The sequence below is a fragment of the Staurois parvus genome, unplaced genomic scaffold, assembly GCF_062004578.1.
Source record: "Staurois parvus isolate SC_StPar_1 unplaced genomic scaffold, SC_StPar_1.0 ptg000811l, whole genome shotgun sequence".
Classification (NCBI taxonomy): Eukaryota; Metazoa; Chordata; class Amphibia; order Anura; family Ranidae; genus Staurois; species Staurois parvus.
Genome location: NW_028318607.1, coordinates 267,452 through 290,230, shown reverse-complemented (window position 1 = coordinate 290,230; position 22,779 = coordinate 267,452). Strand labels below are relative to the sequence as shown.

Genomic DNA, 22,779 nt, shown 5'->3' with positions numbered 1-22,779 from the left:
CAGTGATGGCCCCCTGGGTTGTTTTACTTGTTTGTTCGGTCATGACTGCAGCTTCTCCAGAGCTGTGTTATTACAATGTAGTCATATTTTTAGGTTTGGGAAATATTTTAATGGTTTGTATACATGAAGGTGGATTTGTATTCGTGTCCACTATTCCTCATTTCCTTTTTGCATTTTTTATAGAACATAAATACTGCTTGAAAATCACGTTCCTGGCGGGGATCAGAGCCCTGCAAGGCAGGAATAGGTCCGGTGCACCTAATACTGGCACTGGATGTTTAGCCTTTCCGCATTGCCACGTCTCCTGGATAATATTACTACCTCATTATCTGATTGCTCTTGTTACCTGGCATTGCTCTTTAGAATGGATACCCCGCAGGCTTTCCTGGCCCCTCGCACCTGTCGGGTGCCCCCAAAGAAAGCAGCTTGCTATGGGGGCTCCCACTGCTCCATGTGTCCATTCACACACAGAGCTGCGGCTTGGCCCTGCCCCCTCTCTCTCCTCAGTGGCTGACTGGCTGTGATTGACAGCAGCGGAAGCCAATGGCTCCCACTTGCTGTCTCAACCAAAGGGGAGGCAGACACCCGGGACAGCCACGACTGTCGTTCACATCGCTGGATTGCGATAAGGCTCAGGAAAGTATTGAGGGGGCTGGGGGAGCTGCTGCACACAGAAGGTTTTTTACCTTCATGCATAGAATGCATGAAGGTAAAAAAACCTTGAGCCTTTACAACCACTTTAATGACTGGATCAACAGATAACACTAAAGGAAATAAAGCAAAGAAAACTAATGCAGCCATCACATCAAAGAATTGGTAAGCTGCAATAAAATACATTTTTGCTTTTGGGTTTAATACCGCTTTAACAAATATGTGTAATTTATAATTTTTTGAAGTTATTATTTATTATTATTAATTATTTGTAATTATTATTTTATTATTATTATTATTATTATTATTAATTTTTTATTGTTATTTTTTTAATTCTTATTTTAATTATTTTTATTATTATTATTATATTTTTATATATATATATATATATATATATATATATTTTTTTTTTTTATTATTATTATTACTACTAAAAATAATAATAATAATAATAATGGCAGCACAGTGGTTAGCACTTCTGCCTGGCAGTACTAGAGTCATTGGTTCAAATCCCAGCCACAGCACCACCTGCCTGGAGTTTGCATGTTCTCCCTGTGCCTGCGTGGGTTTCCTACGGGTACTCGGGTTTCCTCCCACACTCCAAAGACATGCTGGCAGGTTTATTTGCTCCAGTCTAAATTGGACCATGTATGTGTATGAATGTGAGTTAGGGACCTTAGATTGTACACCCCTTGAGGGTTAGGGACCTTAGATTGTACGCCCCTTGAGGGTTAGGGACTGATGTGGATGTACAATATATATGTAACGCGCTGAGTAAATTGATGGCGCTATATAAGTACCTGAAATAAATAAAAATAAATAAAATAATAATAACTACAGAGCTGCATTAATCTGTGTCTTTCATATCTGTCTAGAGTTCAGCTTTAGGTTATTATAAAAGTGCTGTAAAATGTACAACTTCACACTTTCCCCACTTCATGCTAATAAAAGCCTGGACCAAAGATACAGATGAAATATTTGCATCGATTGGTTTGTACCATAGTATACATAAATGTAACAGAATGGATTTCTGCACTGTGTACCACATTATTAAAGTCATTCTCATGTTTGCCAATATCCGCCACATTGGACCCAGTGGCAGATTACAAGGTATCTATATATAGTAGATGACACACTGACCTGGAACGGTTTCAGGAACGTCTCCTCCATAGCCAGTCTGCCGTACTCTGTGAACAGCTAGGTGTAGACAAGAAAAAAAAAAAAAAAACATCAAATACTTCAGCTGTGAGTTCTGCATCCAGTCCATATAACAATAAATGAACTACACACAAAGGGACCCGCACCAAAGAATGAAAGTGAGACGACTTCAAACTGTGCTAGAAATAAAATCACATACTTTTGAATCCACTTTATTAGAAAAATAACAACCTGTCTCAAGGAGTACATGGATATATAAACTGCACATGGCCCCTGATGGAGCAGTCGGGGCCGCAGTACGCGTGGCGTTATTACTGTATCTGTTGCAATTTATTGGATGTCAACTGTTTAACTCAGAACCAATGATCCTAGTACTGCCAAGCGGAAGTGCTAACCATTTAGCCACTGGGGCAGCGCACCCATGAACCTAAACCACCCATGAAGCCAAGAGCTATTGCCCTCCATCCACCTCTTTTTTGTGGATGGAAGAATCTATGTTCAGATTCTGGCAGCACAGTGGCTAAATGGTTAGCACTTCTACCTGGCAGTATTAGGATCGTTGGCTCGAATCCCAACCAAGGCACCACCTGCCTGGAGTTTGTTTGTTCTCCCTGTGCCTGCATGACTCTCCTCCAGGTACACTGGTTTCCTCCCACACTCCAAAGACATGCTGGTAGGTGAATTGGATCCTGTCTAAATTGTCCCTAGTATGTGTATGTATGTATGAAGTTAGGGACCTTAGATTGTACACCCCTTGAGGGTTAGGGACCTTAGATTGTACGCCCCTTGAGAGTTAGGGACTGATGTGAATGTACAATATATATGTAAAGCGCTGTGTAAATTGACGGCGCTATATAAGTACCTGAAATAATTAAATAAATAATAATAATAATAAACAGGGAAACACTATCTTTTGTTTCTAGCGGTGCAGATGTGTTCTGCATAGAGAAGCCTTTACAACAGAGCTTTCACATAAAAACCTGGCTTAGGCTCTACACCCCGCCAATAATCGTGTTAAATCAAGGATTAATATACTACATTATTATTATAACAAATGGTAATCCAAAACATTGCAAAAAAGTATATAAAAAATACTATTTATTTATTTAGTTATTTATTTGATGCATTATAAACAACAAAATACTAATATTTTGCCCAAATAATGTTAAAATACATAATGACCTGTACAATTCTGACACGAGTGCTCGATTATATATTCATATCTCAGCTATGGGTTAGACCCCCATTCGGAGTATATTCAACCCCCTGCAAAAACATATCTCATATATGCAACCCTCTGCAGTCTTATCTTAAAGCATATATTCAATTTCAATGTAGTCCCCCAAAATATGGGGTTAAATGAAAGTGGTAGTAAACTCTATTTTTATATTTTTACCTAAAAGTAAGCTTATAATATATATATATATATATATATATATATATATATATATATATATATACACCTCTCTCTCTCTATATATATATTATATATATATATATATATATACTCACCGGCCACTTTATTAGGTACACTTGTTCAATTGCTTGGTAACACGAATTGCTAATCATGGCAGCAACTCAATGCATTTAGGCATGTAGACGTAGTAAAGATGACTTACTAGGATTTTCAGAGAATGGTCCGAAAAAGAGAAAATATCCAGTGAGCGGCAGTTCTGTGGTCGAAAAATATCTTAGAGAAAAGAAAAATGGATTGCTACATATAAAAAAAATTTAATGTTGAAAAATCACCATACAAAGAAGTGTCCATTTTTAATTACTTTTTTGTATGGTAATTTTTCAACATTAAAAGTTTTTATATGTAGCAATCCATTTTTTTTTATTTTCTTCTGTCTCTCTCTCTCTCTATATCTATATACATCTATATATATATCTATATATATATATATCACTATGGTATAGACATGGATAAAATATTTATATGGTAAATGTAACATTGACCATACAGGGGTGTCTCATGCTCAGGGATTTTACAGTTTTTTGAAAGTTTTTAACTAATTTGTAAAAAATCAATTTAGCTTGTCATCTATCAGCACCTCAAAAGTCCAGAGTGTCGCTAAAAAATTGTTTTGGTTAACGTTTATTGGATGCAGTGCTTTAATATCGGCCACACTGCTATGTCATAAATGCCAAGTCATCAGGCAAATTGCACAAGGAAACCGACATCTGGAGTCGAATTGGTTGCTATGAGTTCTCTTCCCTTCGTATGCCTAGGACTGGAGATATTCCGCCTGTTGCTAGGCTAGACATTAATTGTTCTGCATGGACTCCGCAGTGTCAGATAGAAGTGAGTCACACAAGGTGAGTAAGAAGCATTGCGCTGCCATTCTGCAGAGATGGCGGTGACAAGGACACGGCATTTCCTATCTCACTCTATACCTATAATCAATCCACAGGCTGATACATGTAACCTATTATTATGTGCTCAGCGTACAGGTAATCCAGGCATCAGCTCTTTTCAAGAACCAAAAATGCTTTCTTTTTTTAAGGGAATGCTTACCCATAAACCTGTCACCTAAATAATAAAAAAAGATCTGATAGTTATATTAGTCCAATTGTTTAAAATAAAGGCTTGAAAAAATATTATTCTCTTTGGTAAGCCAAAGGAGCATGTTGAGATGCTTAAAGCAGAAGTTTGTTTTGATTATATTTTGCCTTCCCTGGTTCCTCCTGCCCTCCTTCCCCATCAATGTTTTTAAATGAAACTGTTCTGTTTTAATGACATATTAGGTGAAGTCATCACTGGGTCTCTGTGCTTCTCTGTTCAATGCAGGCAGATCATGGCTGGGGGTAGGGCTGGCGGGGTGCCGTACATTTCTTCCTGAAAGCATCATAGCACCCTGCCTTAGTACTCCTCTCTAGAATTCTCAGCCAGGTGATATGCAAGCAGGGAGATGGCTTTCGGGAGGAGATACAGTATGCAAATATCAAAATGCCTTAATGGGTGGATGTCAGTCTGGAGGAGTGGATTTTCCTAGTTCAGACTGTATGTGGATTCAGACCACCAAGTAAAAATGCTATACTTTCCTATCTATTTCCTAATGCTAGCAGCACAAGGATTAAAAATAGTCAATGTTGATTGAGAGACTGAAGTTCCACTTTAAATGATAAATGTGCAAGGTTTTAACGTCAGCCCCATATAATTACATAGTTAGTCTGGCTGAAAAAAAGACAAAACTCCATCCAGTTCAACCATAAAAAAATGTAAAAAAAAGTTATAATCCTACACCCACAGTCAGGGGCGGACTGACCATTTGGAAACTCAGGCACTGCCCAAGGGCCCAGGGTCAGTAGGGGGCCCCATGAGCTGCCCCTTGTACCTTTTTCATAGGCTTTTTTGAGTTTGGGCAAGGACACAGGGGCCCCATGATCCCCTATTGCCCGGGGGCCCCATGAGTTGTCAGTCCGCCCCTGCCCACAGTTGATCCAGAGGAAGGAAAAAAAAACAGCAAAGTATGATCCAATTTGCTCCTGCAGGGAAAAAAATTCCTTTCTGATCCCCCGAGAGGCAATCGGATATTCCCTGGATCAACTTTACCTATAAATGTTATATCCAGTTATATTCTGTGTATCTAAGAAAGAATCCAGGATGTTTTTAGAGCAATCCACTGAGCTGGCCAGAACCAACTCTTGAAGGAGTCTATTCCACATTTTCACAGCTCTTACTGTGAAGAAACCTTTCTGTGTTTGGAGATTAAATTTATTTTTCTCCAGACGTAAAGAGCGCCCCCTTGTCCTCTGTTATGACCTCAGGGTGAATAACTCTACACCGAGTTCACTATATGAACCCCTGATGTATTATACATGGAGATCATATCCCCCCTTATGTATTATACATGGAGATCATATCCCCCCTTATGTATTATACATGGTGATCATATCCCCCCTTATGTATTATACATGGAGATCATATCCCCCTTATGTATTATACATGGAGATCATATCCCCCTTATGTATTATACATGGAGATCATATCCCCCCTTATGTATTATACATGGAGATCATATCCCCCCTTATGTATTATACATGGAGATTATATCCCCCCTTATGTATTATACATGGAGATCATATCCCCCCTTATGTATTATACATGGAGATCATATCCCCCCTTATGTATTATACATGGAGATCATATCCCCCCCTATGTATTGTACATGGAGATCATATCCTCCCCTATGTATTGTACATGGAGATCATATCCCCCCTATGTATTATACATGGAGATCATATCCCCCCCTATGTATTATACATGGAGATCATACCCCCCCCCTTATGTATTCTACATGGAGATCATATCCCCCCTTATGTATTATACATGGTGATCATATCCCCCCTTATTATACACGGAGATCATATCCCCCTTATGTATTATACATGGTGATCATATCCCCCCTTATGTATTATACATGGAGATCATATCCCCCCCTTATGTATTATACATGGAGATCATATCCCCCCTTATGTATTATACATGGAGATCATATCCCCCCTTATGTATTATACATGGAGATCATATCCCCCTTATGTATTATACATGGAGATCATATCCCCCCTTATGTATTATACATGGAGATCATATCCCCCTTATGTATTATACATGGAGATCATATCCCCCCTTATGTATTATACATAGTGATCATATCCCCCCTTATGTATTATACATGGAGATCACATCCCCCCTTATGTATTATACATGGTGATCATATCCCCCTTATGTATTATACATGGAGATCATATCCCCCTTATGTATTATACATGGAGATCATATCCCCCCTTATGTATTATACATGGAGATCATATCCCCCCTTATGTATTATACATGGAGATTATATCCCCCCTTATGTATTATACATGGAGATCATATCCCCCCTTATGTATTATACATGGAGATCATATCCCCCCTTATGTATTATACATGGAGATCATATCCCCCCTTATGTATTATACATGGAGATCATATCCCCCCCTATGTATTGTACATGGAGATCATATCCTCCCCTATGTATTGTACATGGAGATCATATCCCCCCTATGTATTATACATGGAGATCATATCCCCCCCTATGTATTATACATGGAGATCATACCCCCCCCCCTTATGTATTCTACATGGAGATCATATCCCCCCTTATGTATTATACATGGTGATCATATCCCCCCTTATTATACACGGAGATCATATCCCCCTTATGTATTATACATGGTGATCATATCCCCCCTTATGTATTATACATGGAGATCATATCCCCCCCTTATGTATTATACATGGAGATCATATCCCCCTTATGTATTATACATGGAGATCATATCCCCCCTTATGTATTATACATGGAGATCATATCCCCCCTTATGTATTATACATGGAGATCATATCCCCCCTAATGTATTATACATGGAGATCATATCCCCCCTTATGTATTATACATGGAGATCATATCCCCCCCTTATGTATTATACATGGAGATCATATCCCCCCTTATGTATTATACATGGTGATCATATCCCCCCTTATGTATTATACATGGAGATCATATCCCCCCTTATGTATTATACATGGTGATCATATCCCCCCTTATGTATTATACATGGAGATCATATCCCCCTTATGTATTATACATGGAGATCATATCCCCCCCTTATGTATTATACATGGTGATCATATCCCCCTTATGTATTATACATGGAGATCATATCCCCCCTTATGTATTATACACAGAGATCATATCCCCCCTTATGTATTATACATGGTGATCATATCCCCCTTATGTATTATACATGTTGATCATATCCCCCTTATGTATTATACATGGAGATCATATCCCCCCTTATGTATTTATACATGGAGATCATATCCCCCCTTATGTATTATACATGGAGATCATATCCCCCCTTATGTATTATACATGGAGATCATATCCCCCCTTATGTATTATACACAGAGATCATATCCCCCCTTAATCTCCTCTTCTCAGTAGAGAATACATTCAGTTCCTCTAATCTTTCCTCATAGCTGATCTCCTCCATGCCTCTTATCAGTATTAGTTGCCCCTCTCTGTACTTTCTCCAGTTCCCCAATGTTCTTTTTGTGAATTGGTGCCCAAAACTGAACTGCATATTCCAGATGAGGTATTACTAATAATTTGTACCGGGGGAAATGATATCTCTCTCTCTGGAGTCTAGTTGTATGATATTTACCTGTAAGTGCTGCAGATCATCTTCCTGAACATTCTGGGACAAGTTGTAAACCTTGAAAGTAAAAGAGATAGAGAACTGAATATCCACTTTCACGGTGTAGTATTATAGATCAGGTTACATTAATTTCTGTGTATCAAAAAAAAAAAAAAGTTTTCAAAACTAAAGTTCTAAAGACTTCGTGCCACTGCCCCGCCTCCTGCAGTGGGTGGGGCCAAATAATTTTTTTTTTTAAATATAGATGAAGAGAAAAATAAAAAAACAAAACCCAAATCCGCTTGAAAAGGGAGGGGGCATTTAAAAAGACTTTTGGTAGTTATATGCTGCTTTAACATTACACAGAAGGCAAAAGTCAGGTAGGAGTTTTATGCAAAAGGCAAGCATCAAATTTTTTTTATGTTGGGCTATGTGAAAGGAAACATGTAACAAACATAAGGTAGGAAGTGGAAAAAAACTTTACACCCATAAAAATTACATTTTTTTAATTATTTTATCAACTACAATGGTCAAAAGACAAACAGCTACACTGGCCAATACTACAAAAATGTAAAAAAAAAATGTTTTAGGTAGATAGTCTTTAAATTTTAAAAATGGTGGGAAGACCTGAGAAATGTGCTCTACTGTATGTCATCCTTGTTATACCTTACAGCAGGGCTCTGCAAACTTTCTAAATAAAGGGTCAGTTTACTGTCCATCAGACTTTAGGGGGGCCGGACTGTGACCACTGTGGGGGTAGAGATTGTCTTGGGGTCAGTGGGAGTAAACAGTACCCATCTTTGATATTAGGGGGAGGAACAGTGCCCCAAACGCCAGATAAAGGCAAGCAAAGGACGGCATCCAGCTAGTTTGGAGACCACTTTTTTTTTTTTTTTTAAGTCCGCAAACGTGCAACTAAAACCCGTAAGTGTTCACAAAAAAACTGCAAGTGCAAAACACCACACGAAAAAGTGCACTTAGGGGTGTGCTTTGTCCTTCCCCTAAAGGGGCTGGACCGCTACCCTGATCCCCCGGGGCACGAAGCTCCTGACAGGGACAAGGTTCCCATTTGGTCCTCCTGGCCAAAAGGCCTGGTGGACCACCGTTCCTTATGTCCAGCCGGAGCCGGACACCCAGTACTTGGTCAGGGGGCTCTCCCGAAGAGAAAAACCCCCTAGGGATCAGGGGAGGAAGGAACCAAAAGGCCACACATCCTCCCCCTAGCCTTCAGGGCATGCTCGAGGACCCACACCCTCCATCCTGTGAAAAACACACACAAAAGTAAGAAAAAGTGACAAAACGTGGGAGTGATAATAAATTAAATAAATAGAAAATAAAAAAGTGGCCGTGCCAAATTGTGCACAGACCAGGCCCTGAGGCCCTGGAGACCACTGGTTCACAGAGTAGTCATTGTCACTGCACTGTATGAGGTTTTCTGGAAGTAGAAAAAGGTCGCACCTGAATGGAGCTGATCATGGTGCTGAGGGCGAACACCGTGGCTGAGTCCCTTAGGGTTGACTGGCTGTCAAACGTTCCTTGAGTGTCCATCAGTAACACGGCCACCTGAAAGATGGACATTAGTAGTTAGCATCTCTCTGAATACATCCCCAAAAAGTCAACAAGGGTCATCTGTGACACCCAACCATTACCGTTTTCCCATCTGGCTTTTCCACCAAAAAGACTTCGCTCCATATCTGGATTCCGGTGGTCTCACGTTCAGAACCGCCCCTCCAGGAGAAACCGGATAACGGTTCATTATAATCACCAAGCCAATCGACGGGTTCCTGCAAATAGATAAACAATTTTTTTTGCAATCTATAGTTTGAGACCACTTTATTAGGTACCGGATTGGACCCCCTTTTGCCTTCAGAACTGATTTAGTTCTTCGTGGCATAGATTCAACAAGGTGTTGGAAACATTCCTCAGAGATTTTGGTCCATATTGACATGAGTTAGTCCTCATTCACACGGGACGTTTTGAGAACGCTGGTAACGTTAGCTGTGTAAAGTCCCGTTAAAAATGTGAGTTGTTCATCTTTTTTTAGCATTTTTGCATTAGTGTTTAGCAGCGCTTTGCCGCGTTTTTTTCGTGTTTGTGTTTTTTCGTGTTTTTTGGTGGGTTTTTTTGGTAAAAAAAAGTAAAAAAATGCTGGTTTGCAGCGTTTTACTGTGTTTTTACAGCTAAAAACGCCTATAGAAATGCACTAGTCCTGGGTTTTTTTCAGCCAAAAAACGTTGATTCCAGTCTGTGTGTATGGACACATAGGATAACATGCTGGGGGGGTTTACTGGATGTAGAAAAAAAAGTCAAAGGCCAAAAACAGCCGCTGTAAAAATGTCCCGTGTGCATGAGGACTTACTGTTGTCTTTCTATCATCTCCTTTGACCGCTGACATCAACAAGGCATTTTCCACCACACAACTGCCACTCATTGGATGTTTTCTCTTTTTCGGACCATTCTCTGTAAACTCTAGAGATGTAAATCCCAGTAGATCAACAGTTTTTGGAAATACTCAGACCAGCCCGTCTGGCTTCAACAACCACGCCACATTCAAAGTCACTTAAATCCCCTTTCTTCCCCATTCTGATGCTCGGTTTTAACTTCAGTGAGTTGTCTTCACCACATCTAGATGCCTAAATGCATTGAGTTGCTGCCATGTGATTGGCTGATTAGCAATTTGTGTTACCAAGCAATTGAACCAGTGGACCTAAGAAAGTGGCCGGTAAATGTAAAGGAATTAGGGTGAAGTCAGGTCAGATTTTAATGCCGTGTGACCTTTCAGTTAAAGTGACACTGTCAATCATCCAAACAGTGATGTCACTGCTATGTCTTGTAGGGACATAGGGATCAGAGGATGGAACAGTATGTTGGGGGGAGAGAAACAGGCATTTGACACTCCCAGAAGTGTCACATGTTTTAGAGTTTTATGGAGGATCAAGTGGAAGGAAGGAAGGAGACTCAAGTCATGGAAAGAATTCCCCTTCTATTACAGGGAATTGCTATTTAGCCGGCTGTTCCTCTTTCTCTCTTCAAAATGATTTAAATAGAAACTATAATATTTTTAGGGCAATATTATTCAATTTGTTTTAGTTTATATTTTTTTTCAGTGTATACAAATATTCCTTGTTTTAGAAATAAACAATTTATACATGACAAAGGATTCCCAGAGCACTCTAGGCCTTTCTAAGCCCCGGTTCACATTGCTGCAACTTATCTTGTGACACATAAAGGGAGAATGTCATCCGCACACCGAGGATCACCAATACGGGTCCAAAAGTTTTAATGAACGATCACATAGTTGCAGCAAGGCAACGTTTCAGAGTCTCACAGGACCCCTTCATCAGGCATGTGACACGTGAAGAGTTTTTGTGTTGTGTACTGTAAGCAAGAAGCATCCAGAACACATTTGGAGTGTGTTTGTGTGGTGTGAATGGCCCTCACCCCAGGTTCACACCTAAGAGTTTTCTGTAGTGTTTTGCAGAAATGCAGTACAGTCCATTTAACATGATTTCCGATGGGACAGGTTCACATCTCCGCGTTTTCATCCGGTGTGGTTTTTGGAAAGGGTCAGGGACTTTTTTGAATGCAAAAAGTTGTGTTTTTGATGCAGAAAAGCATGTAGCGTGTTTTTGATGCATTTTTGCCACATTTTTTATGCATTTTGCATTTTACATCTGCCTAGCAACAAGAAAAAAAATACAAATAAAACACAAAACGCAGCAAAAACACAAAATGCAGTGCAAAAACGCAATTCAGAAACGGGTCAAACACAAACTGCATAGGTGTGAACCTAGCCTTAGAGTAACAGGAGAAAGCAGAGGTTAGCTGAAAATATTTACGTACGGTTTTGTACATATACCGCAGCATAAAGTCCATGAGGAATGACTTTCCTTTCCTAAATGCTCCAGCTACGGACACAGCCACAACCTCCTTGTCCCTCACAGCCTCCGAAAGCAAGATGCGGGTCAGTGCCCCCTCATCCAACTCAAAGGAATGGTCGTCTTTTACAATCAGGACCTGCACCGGGTGCGACTTCTTCTCATACTCCTCCTCTTCAGAACTCCAGTCATAGTTGCGATCAGTAAATCCACCTGCAGGCAAACCAAGACAGCTCTAGAATAGACCTCAACAAATGACATATTCACCTATTAAAATACAATATATTTAAACCCAATTACAAAAACCTCATTTAAAGTGGAGAAATATGAACAAATCATATCCCTCTATAGTGTGTGCTTGTCTCTATCCAGAGCTCTAAGTGTCTTTTCTGTCTACTGCTTTGTTCCTCTGCAATCAGCATGAATCGCTTCCGACAAGTTTTCCTGACACCAGGAGAAAAATGGTGACAGGGGAGGGACCTCTAGCAGACTGACAGCTTCAGCTCTGTACCTGTGTGCTGTGTGGAGGGAGGTGTGCCCCTTCCCTCCAATCAGCTCTCAGAGATCTCCTCACTGATGTAACTTCAGCTCCCTGCCCCCTGCTTTTCAGAGAGATCCTGTGTAAATTCTGCACTTTGAATGGCTGTAGGGGACAGACAGCTGTAGATTAACAGGTACAACTTATGTAGGAGGATTTGGCTCCTCTCTGTCTATCACATGAGACCAGTCACTTCACCGGGTATATGTGAGGGTTCACAACCACTTAAAGGTTTAACAAGTTAATGTCATTTTAAGAATATTTTTAAAATGTGCAGCTTTTATTAAATTATTGTAAACACATTGCTGGCAACACGATCGTATTACCAGTAAAGTATAAAAAAGTCATTTTAACATATATTTGTAAATGCATTCCAAAAATGTAGATTTGTATTTTTAAAGATATACAGTATATTTGAAATGTATTTTAAAAAATATTTTTCATATATTTTGTAACAAAAAAGCATTTCAACATGCAGTATATATATATATATATATCTGCCAATCCGTCCACTGGCTTCCCATTGCCCAACGGATAAAATTCAAAAAATTAACAATAACATATAAAGCCATTTATAACTCTGTCCCCAAATGACATCACCAATCTTGTCTCCAAATATCACCCAAACCGTCCTCTCCGCTCCTCGCACGACCTCCTGCTCTCTAGCTCCCATGTCTCCTCCTCCCATGCTCATCTGCAGGACTTCTCCAGAGCTTCCCCCTTCCTCTGGAACTCTCTACCCCAATTTATCAGACTATCGCCTACTCTGCTCACTTTTAGGTGATCTCTGAAAACCTCTCTTCAGGGAAGCCTATCCTGCCCTCAGCTAATAATGGAATGTTCTACTCTTCCAACCAGTCCATCCCCCACAGTTACTATCTTTTGTACCATTAGCCCCTCCCTCCTAGATTGTAAGCTCCAAAGAGCAGGGCCCTCCCAACCTCATCCGCAGATATCGCCCAAATCGCTTGAAAATTGCGTTCCTGGCGAGGATTAGAGCCCTGCTGGGCCCTCCTAACCCTCTTGTATTGAACTGTATTGTTGCTGTATTGTCTCCCGTTATATTGTAAAGCGCTGAGCAAACTGTTGGCGCCATATAAATCCTGTATAATAATATATATATATATACTGTATATATATATATATTTTTTTTTTTAATATGGCCAAAATTGTAGCATTTCAAATATATGGCAATATATTTGGGAAGAATATTTGCTGCAGGGAATCTAATTTACCTTTTTTCTTGTTTTAATTAAGAAATTCCATACAATTAGCTGAGCATCACACAATGATACTTGGTTCTGTATTCTTTCAAAGGGACGGTAGTAGAGGAGGGCAGAGGGGGAGACAAGGGGTGACTCAGAAAGGGGGACCTACACCCATTTTCAGAGATAAAAAGCCCTGCTTACAGTTCTACGTACTTTGACCACTTCCGGACCAGCCGTTCTATATAAACGGCCGGACGGTGGCAGTGCAGGGTCGGGTGGCCGTTTATAAATGGCCTCCCCGCACCCTGCTTGTGCGCGCTCCCTGCCTCCAGACACAGTGAAACACCGATCGTCGGACGGGACCTCTGTGCGAGCTTCCAATCATGTGATCACTGATTGGCCAATCAGTGATCACATGCAGCGTAGTAAGCAAGATGTCACTTGTGACATCATTGCTTACTATGTGTGAAATCTGTGAATGATCACAGAGGTCACATGGTACAAGGTTATTCACAACAGCCTTGTACCATGTGACAAGCTCTGACCAATCACAGCTCACTCAGTACTTCTCAATGACTGCAAGAATGCAGACAGAGGGAAAGAGAAATGATTGCTTTTACATCCTATATGGGTGTAAAAGCAATCAGTGTAAAAAAAAAAAAAATCTTCATCACCCCCACAAGTAGTACAGTGTCACCATGGTGACACTGTACTGCTAGGGTGACAGTATGTAAAAAAAAAAATTTAAATAAAAAAATATAAAAAATAAAAATGCAAAAAAAGTGTTCAAAAATTATAATTTTTGGTTATAAACTAATCTGGATTATATTATAAAATAAAAATTATGAAACATCATAATTTTTGGTTATAAACTACCAGTAATTTTGGTTTTTTTATTTTTACTAAAAAGATAACTGAATAAATTTTGACCAAAATTTATGAAGAAAGATTATTTATTTGCAAAAGTTTATAAGAAAAACACTTTTTTTCAAACTTGTCGGACTTTTTTTTATTTATATAGCAAAAAAATAAAAATCCCAGTGGTGAATAAATACCACCAAAATAAAGTTTTATCTGTCTAAAAAAAATGCTAAAAAATTCATATGGGTACATTGTTGCATGACCGCGCAATTGTCATTCAAAGTGTGATAGCACTGAAAGCTGAAAATTGGCCTGGACTGGAAGGGGGTGAAAGTGTCCGGATTGGAAGTGGTTAAACTTTGTGTTGAAATATATAATTTGTGGGAACAAAATATAAAAGAAACTAAAAGTCTTGATTCCCTCCTGCACAAGGGCAGACTGACAACTCATGGGGCCCCCGGGCAATTGGGGATCATGGGGCCCCTGTGTCCTTGCCCAAACTCAAAAAAGCCTATGAAAAAGGTACCAGGGGCATCTCATGGGGCCCCCTACTGACCCCGGGCCCTCCGGCAGTGCCCGAGTTTCCAAATGGTCAGTCCGCCCCTGCTCCTGCACATATATATGTGACATTCCCCTCAGTACAGTATATGAGACCAAAGCCTCCAGGGGCCTCTTGCTGGTACTGAACCAGAAGTCCCAGTATGGTCAGTTACTGGGTAAGCTGGGACATCTAGTTCTTCAGCAGCTGCCCTACCCTGGTTTGCCGGCCATAAATGTATAAAGCTGGGCCAGCCCAAGCTTTTCCTGACCCCTTCAGGGTTCCGTAGAGTAACAGAATTGCTTGCTGTAAGGTAGGGCACAGGGGGAGGCCATGGCAGTTCTAGCACAGCGTGGTATTTTATGTGCATATTGCAGAAATGTTTATATGCGGAGCTGCAGCCTAGATAGCAAAAAAGGATTCTCTGCAATGCTGTAGACCCACCCAACATGACATATTCCAGGAATGTAGAAACAAATGGATTTTCCACACAAAGGTGGCACTGGCTGCAATTACTGAATAATAAATTAAAGAGTTGGAGGCGGGGCAGAGAAGATAAAGGCAGCGTTGGGATTGTAGGATTGGCTGAGCCAGGATGGATGGATTGGGATATCCCAAGATAACCCGGGCCAGTTCTGTTCAGCCATACCTCGGTCCTCTTACAGTGGTTGTAAACCCTTATATATACCCAGTGACTGGCCTCACAGAGATACACAGAGATGAAACAAATCCTCCTACATAAGTTGTACCTGTTTATCTTCAGGACTTTTTCCTTTACATCAGTTCCAAGTTCAAAATTTATACAGCTTATTTGAACTTTCAGAAATCAGGGGTTTTGGGGAGCTGAAGTTACCTTCTGCAGAGCTCAGTGAGAGCTGATTGGAGGGAAGGGACACCCCCCCCCCCTTTCACACAGTAGCAGGGCTGAGGCTGTCAATCACAGGCTGTGCCTTCCTCTGTCACCATTTTTCTCTTGGTGTCAGGAAAACTTGTCAGAAGTAACTGATAGCCAGGGGCATCCCTAGGGTTGGTGTCACCCGGTGCAGTAACACTTGGTGTCTCCCCTCTGACGATCCCCCCAGGATGGATCGGATCTGCGGATTGAGCATAATGGATTGGAGTCCGATCCATTATGCTCCCCAATCCGCAGATCTGATCCATCCTGTGAGGATCTCTCCATGAGCTCCACGAAAAGGTAAGTTTTAAAGCAAGATGACGATCCTAGCAAAATGGATCGGATCTGCAGATTGGGGAGCATAATAGATCGGACCCCGATCCATTATGATCACTTGGCAGATCCGATCCATCCTGCAGGGATCGTCGGCTTGCTTTAAAACTTACCTTTTCGTGGAGCGGGTTCGGTATCACCCCGTGCGATATGTGTCATCCGGTGCGGCGTGCACCCCCCGCACCTGCTTAGGGACGCCACTGCTGATGGCAGAGGAACAAGACAGTAGACAGAAATTACAGTTAGTGCTCTGGATTGAGTCAAGTACACACTATAGAGGGCTATGCTTTGTTCATATTTCATGCCTGAGGTTCACAACCATTTTAAGGCTGTATTCACACTATAGCAGTGAGGGAAATCACATGTGATTTGGACACGAATAGCATCGCATTCCTGTTTAAATCACATGCAATTCTTTGCAGTGCGATTTGAACTCATTTAGTATGGACTCAGTTTCCACCGCACCCGCATGAAAAAGGTGCAGGAACTTTTTTTATTTCCACAACCGTAACACTCATGTGATCTGATTCTTGCAATCGCACTGCCATTTGCGATCTGTTTTTGGGTGTCATTAATTTAACATTGACACCAGGGGCGGACTGACCATTCAAGGACTCGGGCACTGCCCGAGAGCCCGGGGTCAGTAGGGGGCCCCATAAAATGCCCCTGGTACCTTTTTATAGGCTTTTTTGAGTGTGGGCAAGGACACAGGGGCCCCATGATACCCTATTGCCCGGGGGCCCCATGAGTTGTCAGTCCGCCCCGATTGACACTGATGGCAGATCGCATGAACGAAGTGCGATTTCAATGTGGTGCGGGAAGCACTCAGGATTTGCTGCGTTTCCTGCATCGCATATATATGAATTAGCTCTAAAGAATTCAGTGTCATGTTAAAGCATGGCTTCCAATTGCCCCTCTTCCCTTCCCCCCTCCTTAGTTGGAGCTCATTTTGGTCTGATGTCAGTATAATGTTTCCTTAACTCTCAGGCTGGGTTCACATATGTGCGGTGCGGTATATCGCATGTGATTCGCACAGGAACCGCACTGCATTCCTGTGCAAATCACAAGCGATTTGTGTGCGGTGCGATTGGAGCCATACATTTTGTATGGCTCCAATTGCACCACATCTGCACCAAAAAGCTGTAGGACCCTTTTTTTGGTCCGCACTAGAATTGGATCGCATGGGTATTCACACCGATGTGATCCGATTCTGCACATCGCACTGCATTTTTTGGACCGATTTTGGGGTTGTTTTTAAGTTTACATACACACTAGCAGCAGTTCGGGGTGCGATTCTGATGCGGTGCGGAATTCGCACAGAAAACGCTGCGAATTCCGCACCACATCAGTGTGAACCCAGGTTCAACCTAAACCTGTGTATATTATTTCATGGTTTTCTATCCTGTATTACATTCTGATATAACATTGTAACAGGTTGTGCATTGATTGCCGGCTGACAAATACTTTGTCTCAATTTCTAAGACAATTCGATTTTTTTCCACCCATGTTAATTCCACATTTACTATTCCATTTTAATGTTTGAATGCAACGTTGTTAAAACCACGATCATATTGAATGCCAAAAAACATTCTTCCCATTGACCACCAATCTAAGGAACATTTTTCCCCATGACTCCAAATGTATGGTGCATTCTTCCCACAGACAACCAATGTAAGGGGCATTCTTCCCATTGACCTCCATTGCAAGGAGCATTCTTCCCACTGACCTCCAATGTAAGGAGCATTCTTCTCACTGACCTCCAATGTAAGGAACATTCTTCCCACTGACCACCAATGTAAGGGACATTCTTCCCACTGACCACTAATGTAAGGGACATTCTTCCCACTGATCTCCAATGTATGGAGCATTCTTCCCACTGATCATCAATGTAAGGGACATTCTTCCCACTGATCTCCAATGTATGGAGCATTCTTCCCACTGATCATCAATGTAAGGAGCATTCTTCCCACTGACCACCAATGTAAGGAGCATTCTTCCCACAGACCCCCAATGTAAGAAGCATTCTTCCCACTGATCTCCAATGTAAGGGACATTCTTCCCACTGACCACCAATGTAAGGAGCATTCTTCCCACTGACCACCAATGTAAGGAGCATTCTTCCCACTGACCACCAATGTAAGGAGCATTCTTCCCACTGACCATCAATGTAAGAAGCATTCTTCCCACTGATCTCCAATGTAAGGGGCATTCTTCCCACTGACCTCCAATGTAAGGGACATTCTTCCCACTAACCACTAATGTAAGGGGCATTCTTCCCACTGACCCCCAATGTAAGAAGCATTCTTCCCACTGATCTCCAATGTAAGAAGCATTCTTCCCACTGATCTCCAATGTAAGGGGCATTCTTCCCACTGACCTCCAATGTAAGGGACATTCTTCCCACTAACCACTAATGTAAGGGGCATTCTTCCCACTGACCACCAATGTAAGGGACATTCTTCCCACTGATCACCAATGTAAGGGACATTCTTCCCACTGACCTCCAATGTAAGGGGCATTCTTCCCACTGACCACCAATGTAAGGGACATTCTTCCCACTGATCACCAATGTAAGGGACATTCTTCCCACTGACCTCCAATGTAAGGGACATTCTTCCCACTGATCACCAATGTAAGGGACATTCTTCCCACTGACCTCCAATGTAAGGGACATTCTTCCCACTGACCACCAATGTAAGGAGCATTCTTCCCACAGACCCCCAATGTAAGAAGCATTCTTCCCACTGACCACCAATGTAAGGGACATTCTTCCCACTGGCCTCCAATGTAAGGGGCATTCTTCCCACTGACCTCCAATGTAAGGGACATTCTTCCCACAAACCACTAATGTAAGGGGCATTCTTCCCACTGACCACCAATGTAAGAGACATTCTTCCCACTGACCTCCAATGTAAGGGGCATTCTTCCCACTGACCACCAATGTAAGGAGCATTCTTCCCACTGACCCCCAATGTAAGGAGCATCCTTCTCTCCGACTTCCTAGGAATTGGTTTGGGACCTAAAAATTATTTTCAGGTTTCCCCTAAGGTAAAGAGGGTGAGAAAGATTGGTGCAGTGTGTTTGCTATTCCTGAAGCATTCCTTTAAACATAGAAAATCCTATTAAGATGCATTTGCGCTGCAAGCAAAGTAAGTGACCGCAGCCTTTTCCTGTGTCTAGCACTGGAACATGCGGTTGATTAGCTTTGTGATCAAATGCAAAAGGCTGCGTTTGAAACCAATGCTCATCAACATGAGACCTAAAGAAAGCTGATTTCTCTTTGCTTCCGATGACTTGATGTAATCACCTTTCCACTTCCGGAGTGTGTGCACTCGTAGAAATCTGCAGCTATCTGTGCCGATAAAACCAAGCCAAAGGAATATTAGTCATCTAAACTAGACAGCCATCATTTGATGAATAAGGTGCCTTATGTATTAACACATTCTTAAGGAGAACTAAACTTGCTTATCCCCAATCACATTCAAACTTTCATGACCAGTCTGGTGCTGACTGGTGGCTGGCCTGGAAATGCAACAGGAAGTTAGAGGAAATCTCTACCGTAATAGACAGTTGTCACTGGAGCAGGTGTCCCCTGTGGAAGATTTCCCTTCACCTCTTGTTCTGGTGATGTGGTAGCACCCAGATATGTCAGAGTTCCCCTTTAAATTCTAACACTTCTAGCAGCCTGTGTTTGTAAAAGCAAAGTTTTGAGCTCACTCCTATCTCCCTTATTTCCTGTGAGTATAATGTGTACCGGTTCGTAGCTGGGATTCTTATCTGCAGCTGCTGGCCAAGGTTATTCTGAAGAGTTTAGGAAGCCTGCTGAAAATATAGAAAGTAAGAGAGGAATGTATGCCTTGTGACGTAATCATTGGTATATACAGTGGGGCAAAAAAAGTATTTAGTCAGCCAACAATTGTGCAAGTTCTCCCACTTAAAAAGATGAGAGAGGCCTGTAATTGGCATCATAGGTAGACCTCAACTATGAGAGACAAAATGAGAAAACAAATCCAGACAATCACATTGGCTGATTTGGAAAGAATTTATTTGCAAATTATGGTGGAAAATAAGTATTTGGTCACCTACAAACAAGCAAGATTTCTGGCTCTCACAGACCTGTACCTTCTTCTTTAAGAGGCTCCTCTGTCCTGCACTCATTACCTGTATCAATGGCACCTGTTTGAACTTGTTATCAGTATAAGACACCTGTCCACAACCTCAAACAGTCACACTCCAAACTCCACTATGGTGAAGACCAAAGAGCTGTCGAAGGACACCAGAAACAAAATTGTAGACCTGCACCAGGCTGGGAAGGCTGAATCTGCAATAGGCAAGCAGCTTGGTGTGAACCAATCAACTGTGGGAGCAATAATTAGAAAATAGAATACATACAAGACCACTGATAATCTCCCTCGATCTGGGGCTCCACGCAAGATCTCACCCCGTGGGGTCAAAATTATTACAAGAACGGTGAGCAAAAATCCCAGGACCACACGGGGGGACCTAGTGAATGACCTGCAGAGAGCTGGGACCAACGTAACAAAGGCTACCATCAGTAACACACTACGCCGCCAGGGACTCAGATCCTGCAGTGCCAGACGTGTCCCCCTGCTTAAGCCAGTACATGTCTGGGCCCGTCTGAAGTTTGTTAGAGAGCATTTGGATGATCCAGAAGAGGATTGGGAGAATGTCATATGGTCAGATCAAACCAAAATAGAACTGTTTGGTAGAAACACAACTCTTCGTGTTTGGAGGAGAGAGAATGCTGAGTTGCATCCAAAGAACACCATACCTACTGTGAAGCATGGGGGTGGCAACATCATGCTTTGGGGCTTTTTCTCCGCAAAGGGACCAGGACGACTGATCCATGTACAGGACAGAATGAATGGGGCCATGTATCGTGAGATTTTGAGTGCAAACCTCCTTCCATCAGCAAGGGCATTGAAGATGAAACATGGCTGGGTCTTCCAACATGACAATGATCCTAAACATACCGCCCGGGCAACGAAGGAGTGGCTTCGTAAGAAGCATTTCAAGGTCCTGGAGTGGCCTAGCCAGTCTCCAGATCTCAACCCCATAGAAAACCTTTAGAGGGAGTTGAAAGTCCGTGTTGCCCAGCGACAGCCCCAAAACATCACTGCTCTAGAGGAGATCTGCATGGAGGATGGGCCAACATACCAGCAACAGTGTGTGCCAACCTTGTGAAGACTTACAGGAAATGTTTGACCTCTCATTGCCAACAAAGGATATATAACAAAGTATTGAGATGAACTTTTGATATTCACCAAATACTTATTTTCCACCATAATTTGCAAATAAATTCTTTCCAAATCGGCCAATGTGATTGTCTGGATTTGTTTTCTCATTTTGTCTCTCATAGTTGAGGTCTACCTATGATGCCAATTACAGGCCTCTCTCATCTTTTTAAGTGGGAGAACTTGCACAATTGGTGGCTGACTAAATACTTTTTTGTCCCACTGTATGCTTGTAAGAAGTGTTCTATAACTCACTTACAGATGAAAACATGAGCCATCTGTTGAGTCAAAACAGCGCCGTTTTTAATAAATTAGTTGTATTCCTTAACAGTCTGTGTCCGGAGATTTCCTGATTTTCCAAAAATTGCTACTACAGTGACAACATTTTGGATTTTTCTGATCCATAATTCCTGTGACATTAGTCACCAGGACAAACAGGCAAACTGTAGACAGCAATAAAAACTTGGCAGAGGTTGTAGTACCTGACAACTTAATCCAAAACTGAAAAAAAAATTTTGACTGTAGACACATTTTAAAGCAGACCTTCTCCCAAAAATCAAGTTATTTCCCCCTTCCTGTCCCACAATTAGATTTTTTCCCCATATTTCTTGTCTAGATGAGAATGAAAGTGCACTCTTGGTGCCTCACTAGGATGTCACAGTTATGGAGGTCCCGGACTTCAGATGCAGATGTGCCGCAGATCTCTGTCAGGTCTCAAAGGCCAAGGAGAGCCCTTCAGCACATGTTCTGGGTTTTCAAAGAAGGTGGCACTGGTGAGGGGGGATGGGGGCAGCATTTCAGGGACTGAAGTTCCTATTTAAGTTATGTTTTGTTAAGAGGATCATATAGTGTATTGAATAGATATTTAATAACTAATTATATTCAGAACAGAGAAAAAAATACATTTTCCCAGCCACTAGGCTCAAGGCTGCCTTTTTATGTTTATCAAGCTAATCTTCACTGTTTTGCTGAAAAATCATGTTAATGGTGTACAGCTAAGGGTGACTGAAACCCCCTTCCCCCTTCTTCCATACGACTCCATATAGACTTTGAAAAGCCGAAACCTACTGCTGTGTGTTCTCTTTAAAAAGCCCATAATACTTTTTGACACCTAATCCTATATTATTAATTTTTTAATAAAGATTCTGTTAAATTAGAAACAAATCTAAACCATTATTTTAAAATACTTAAAGTGTTACTAAACCCCGGACCCTGCATTCACTATATCTGGTCTCCCCGGACCTTGCATTCACTATATCCATTCTCCCCAGACCCTGC

The 22,779-nt window shown here is 41.5% G+C and overlaps 1 protein-coding gene across 2 annotated transcripts in view; it reads right to left on the bottom strand.

The window, feature by feature from the left end:
- Positions 1-22,779, bottom strand: part of ATL1 (atlastin GTPase 1) — a 104,335-nt gene that overhangs the window by 57,086 nt on the left and 24,470 nt on the right. For both annotated transcript variants that reach the window (XM_089654857.1, XM_089654858.1), the window contains exons 2-6: positions 11,839-12,086; positions 9,645-9,779; positions 9,454-9,558; positions 8,023-8,073; positions 1,792-1,848 (exon numbers count right to left, since the gene is read on the bottom strand). In XM_089654857.1, the coding sequence (XP_089510983.1) occupies positions 1,792-1,848; positions 8,023-8,073; positions 9,454-9,558; positions 9,645-9,779; positions 11,839-12,086 (596 nt within the window). The remainder of the gene's footprint in view (positions 1-1,791; positions 1,849-8,022; positions 8,074-9,453; positions 9,559-9,644; positions 9,780-11,838; positions 12,087-22,779) is intronic.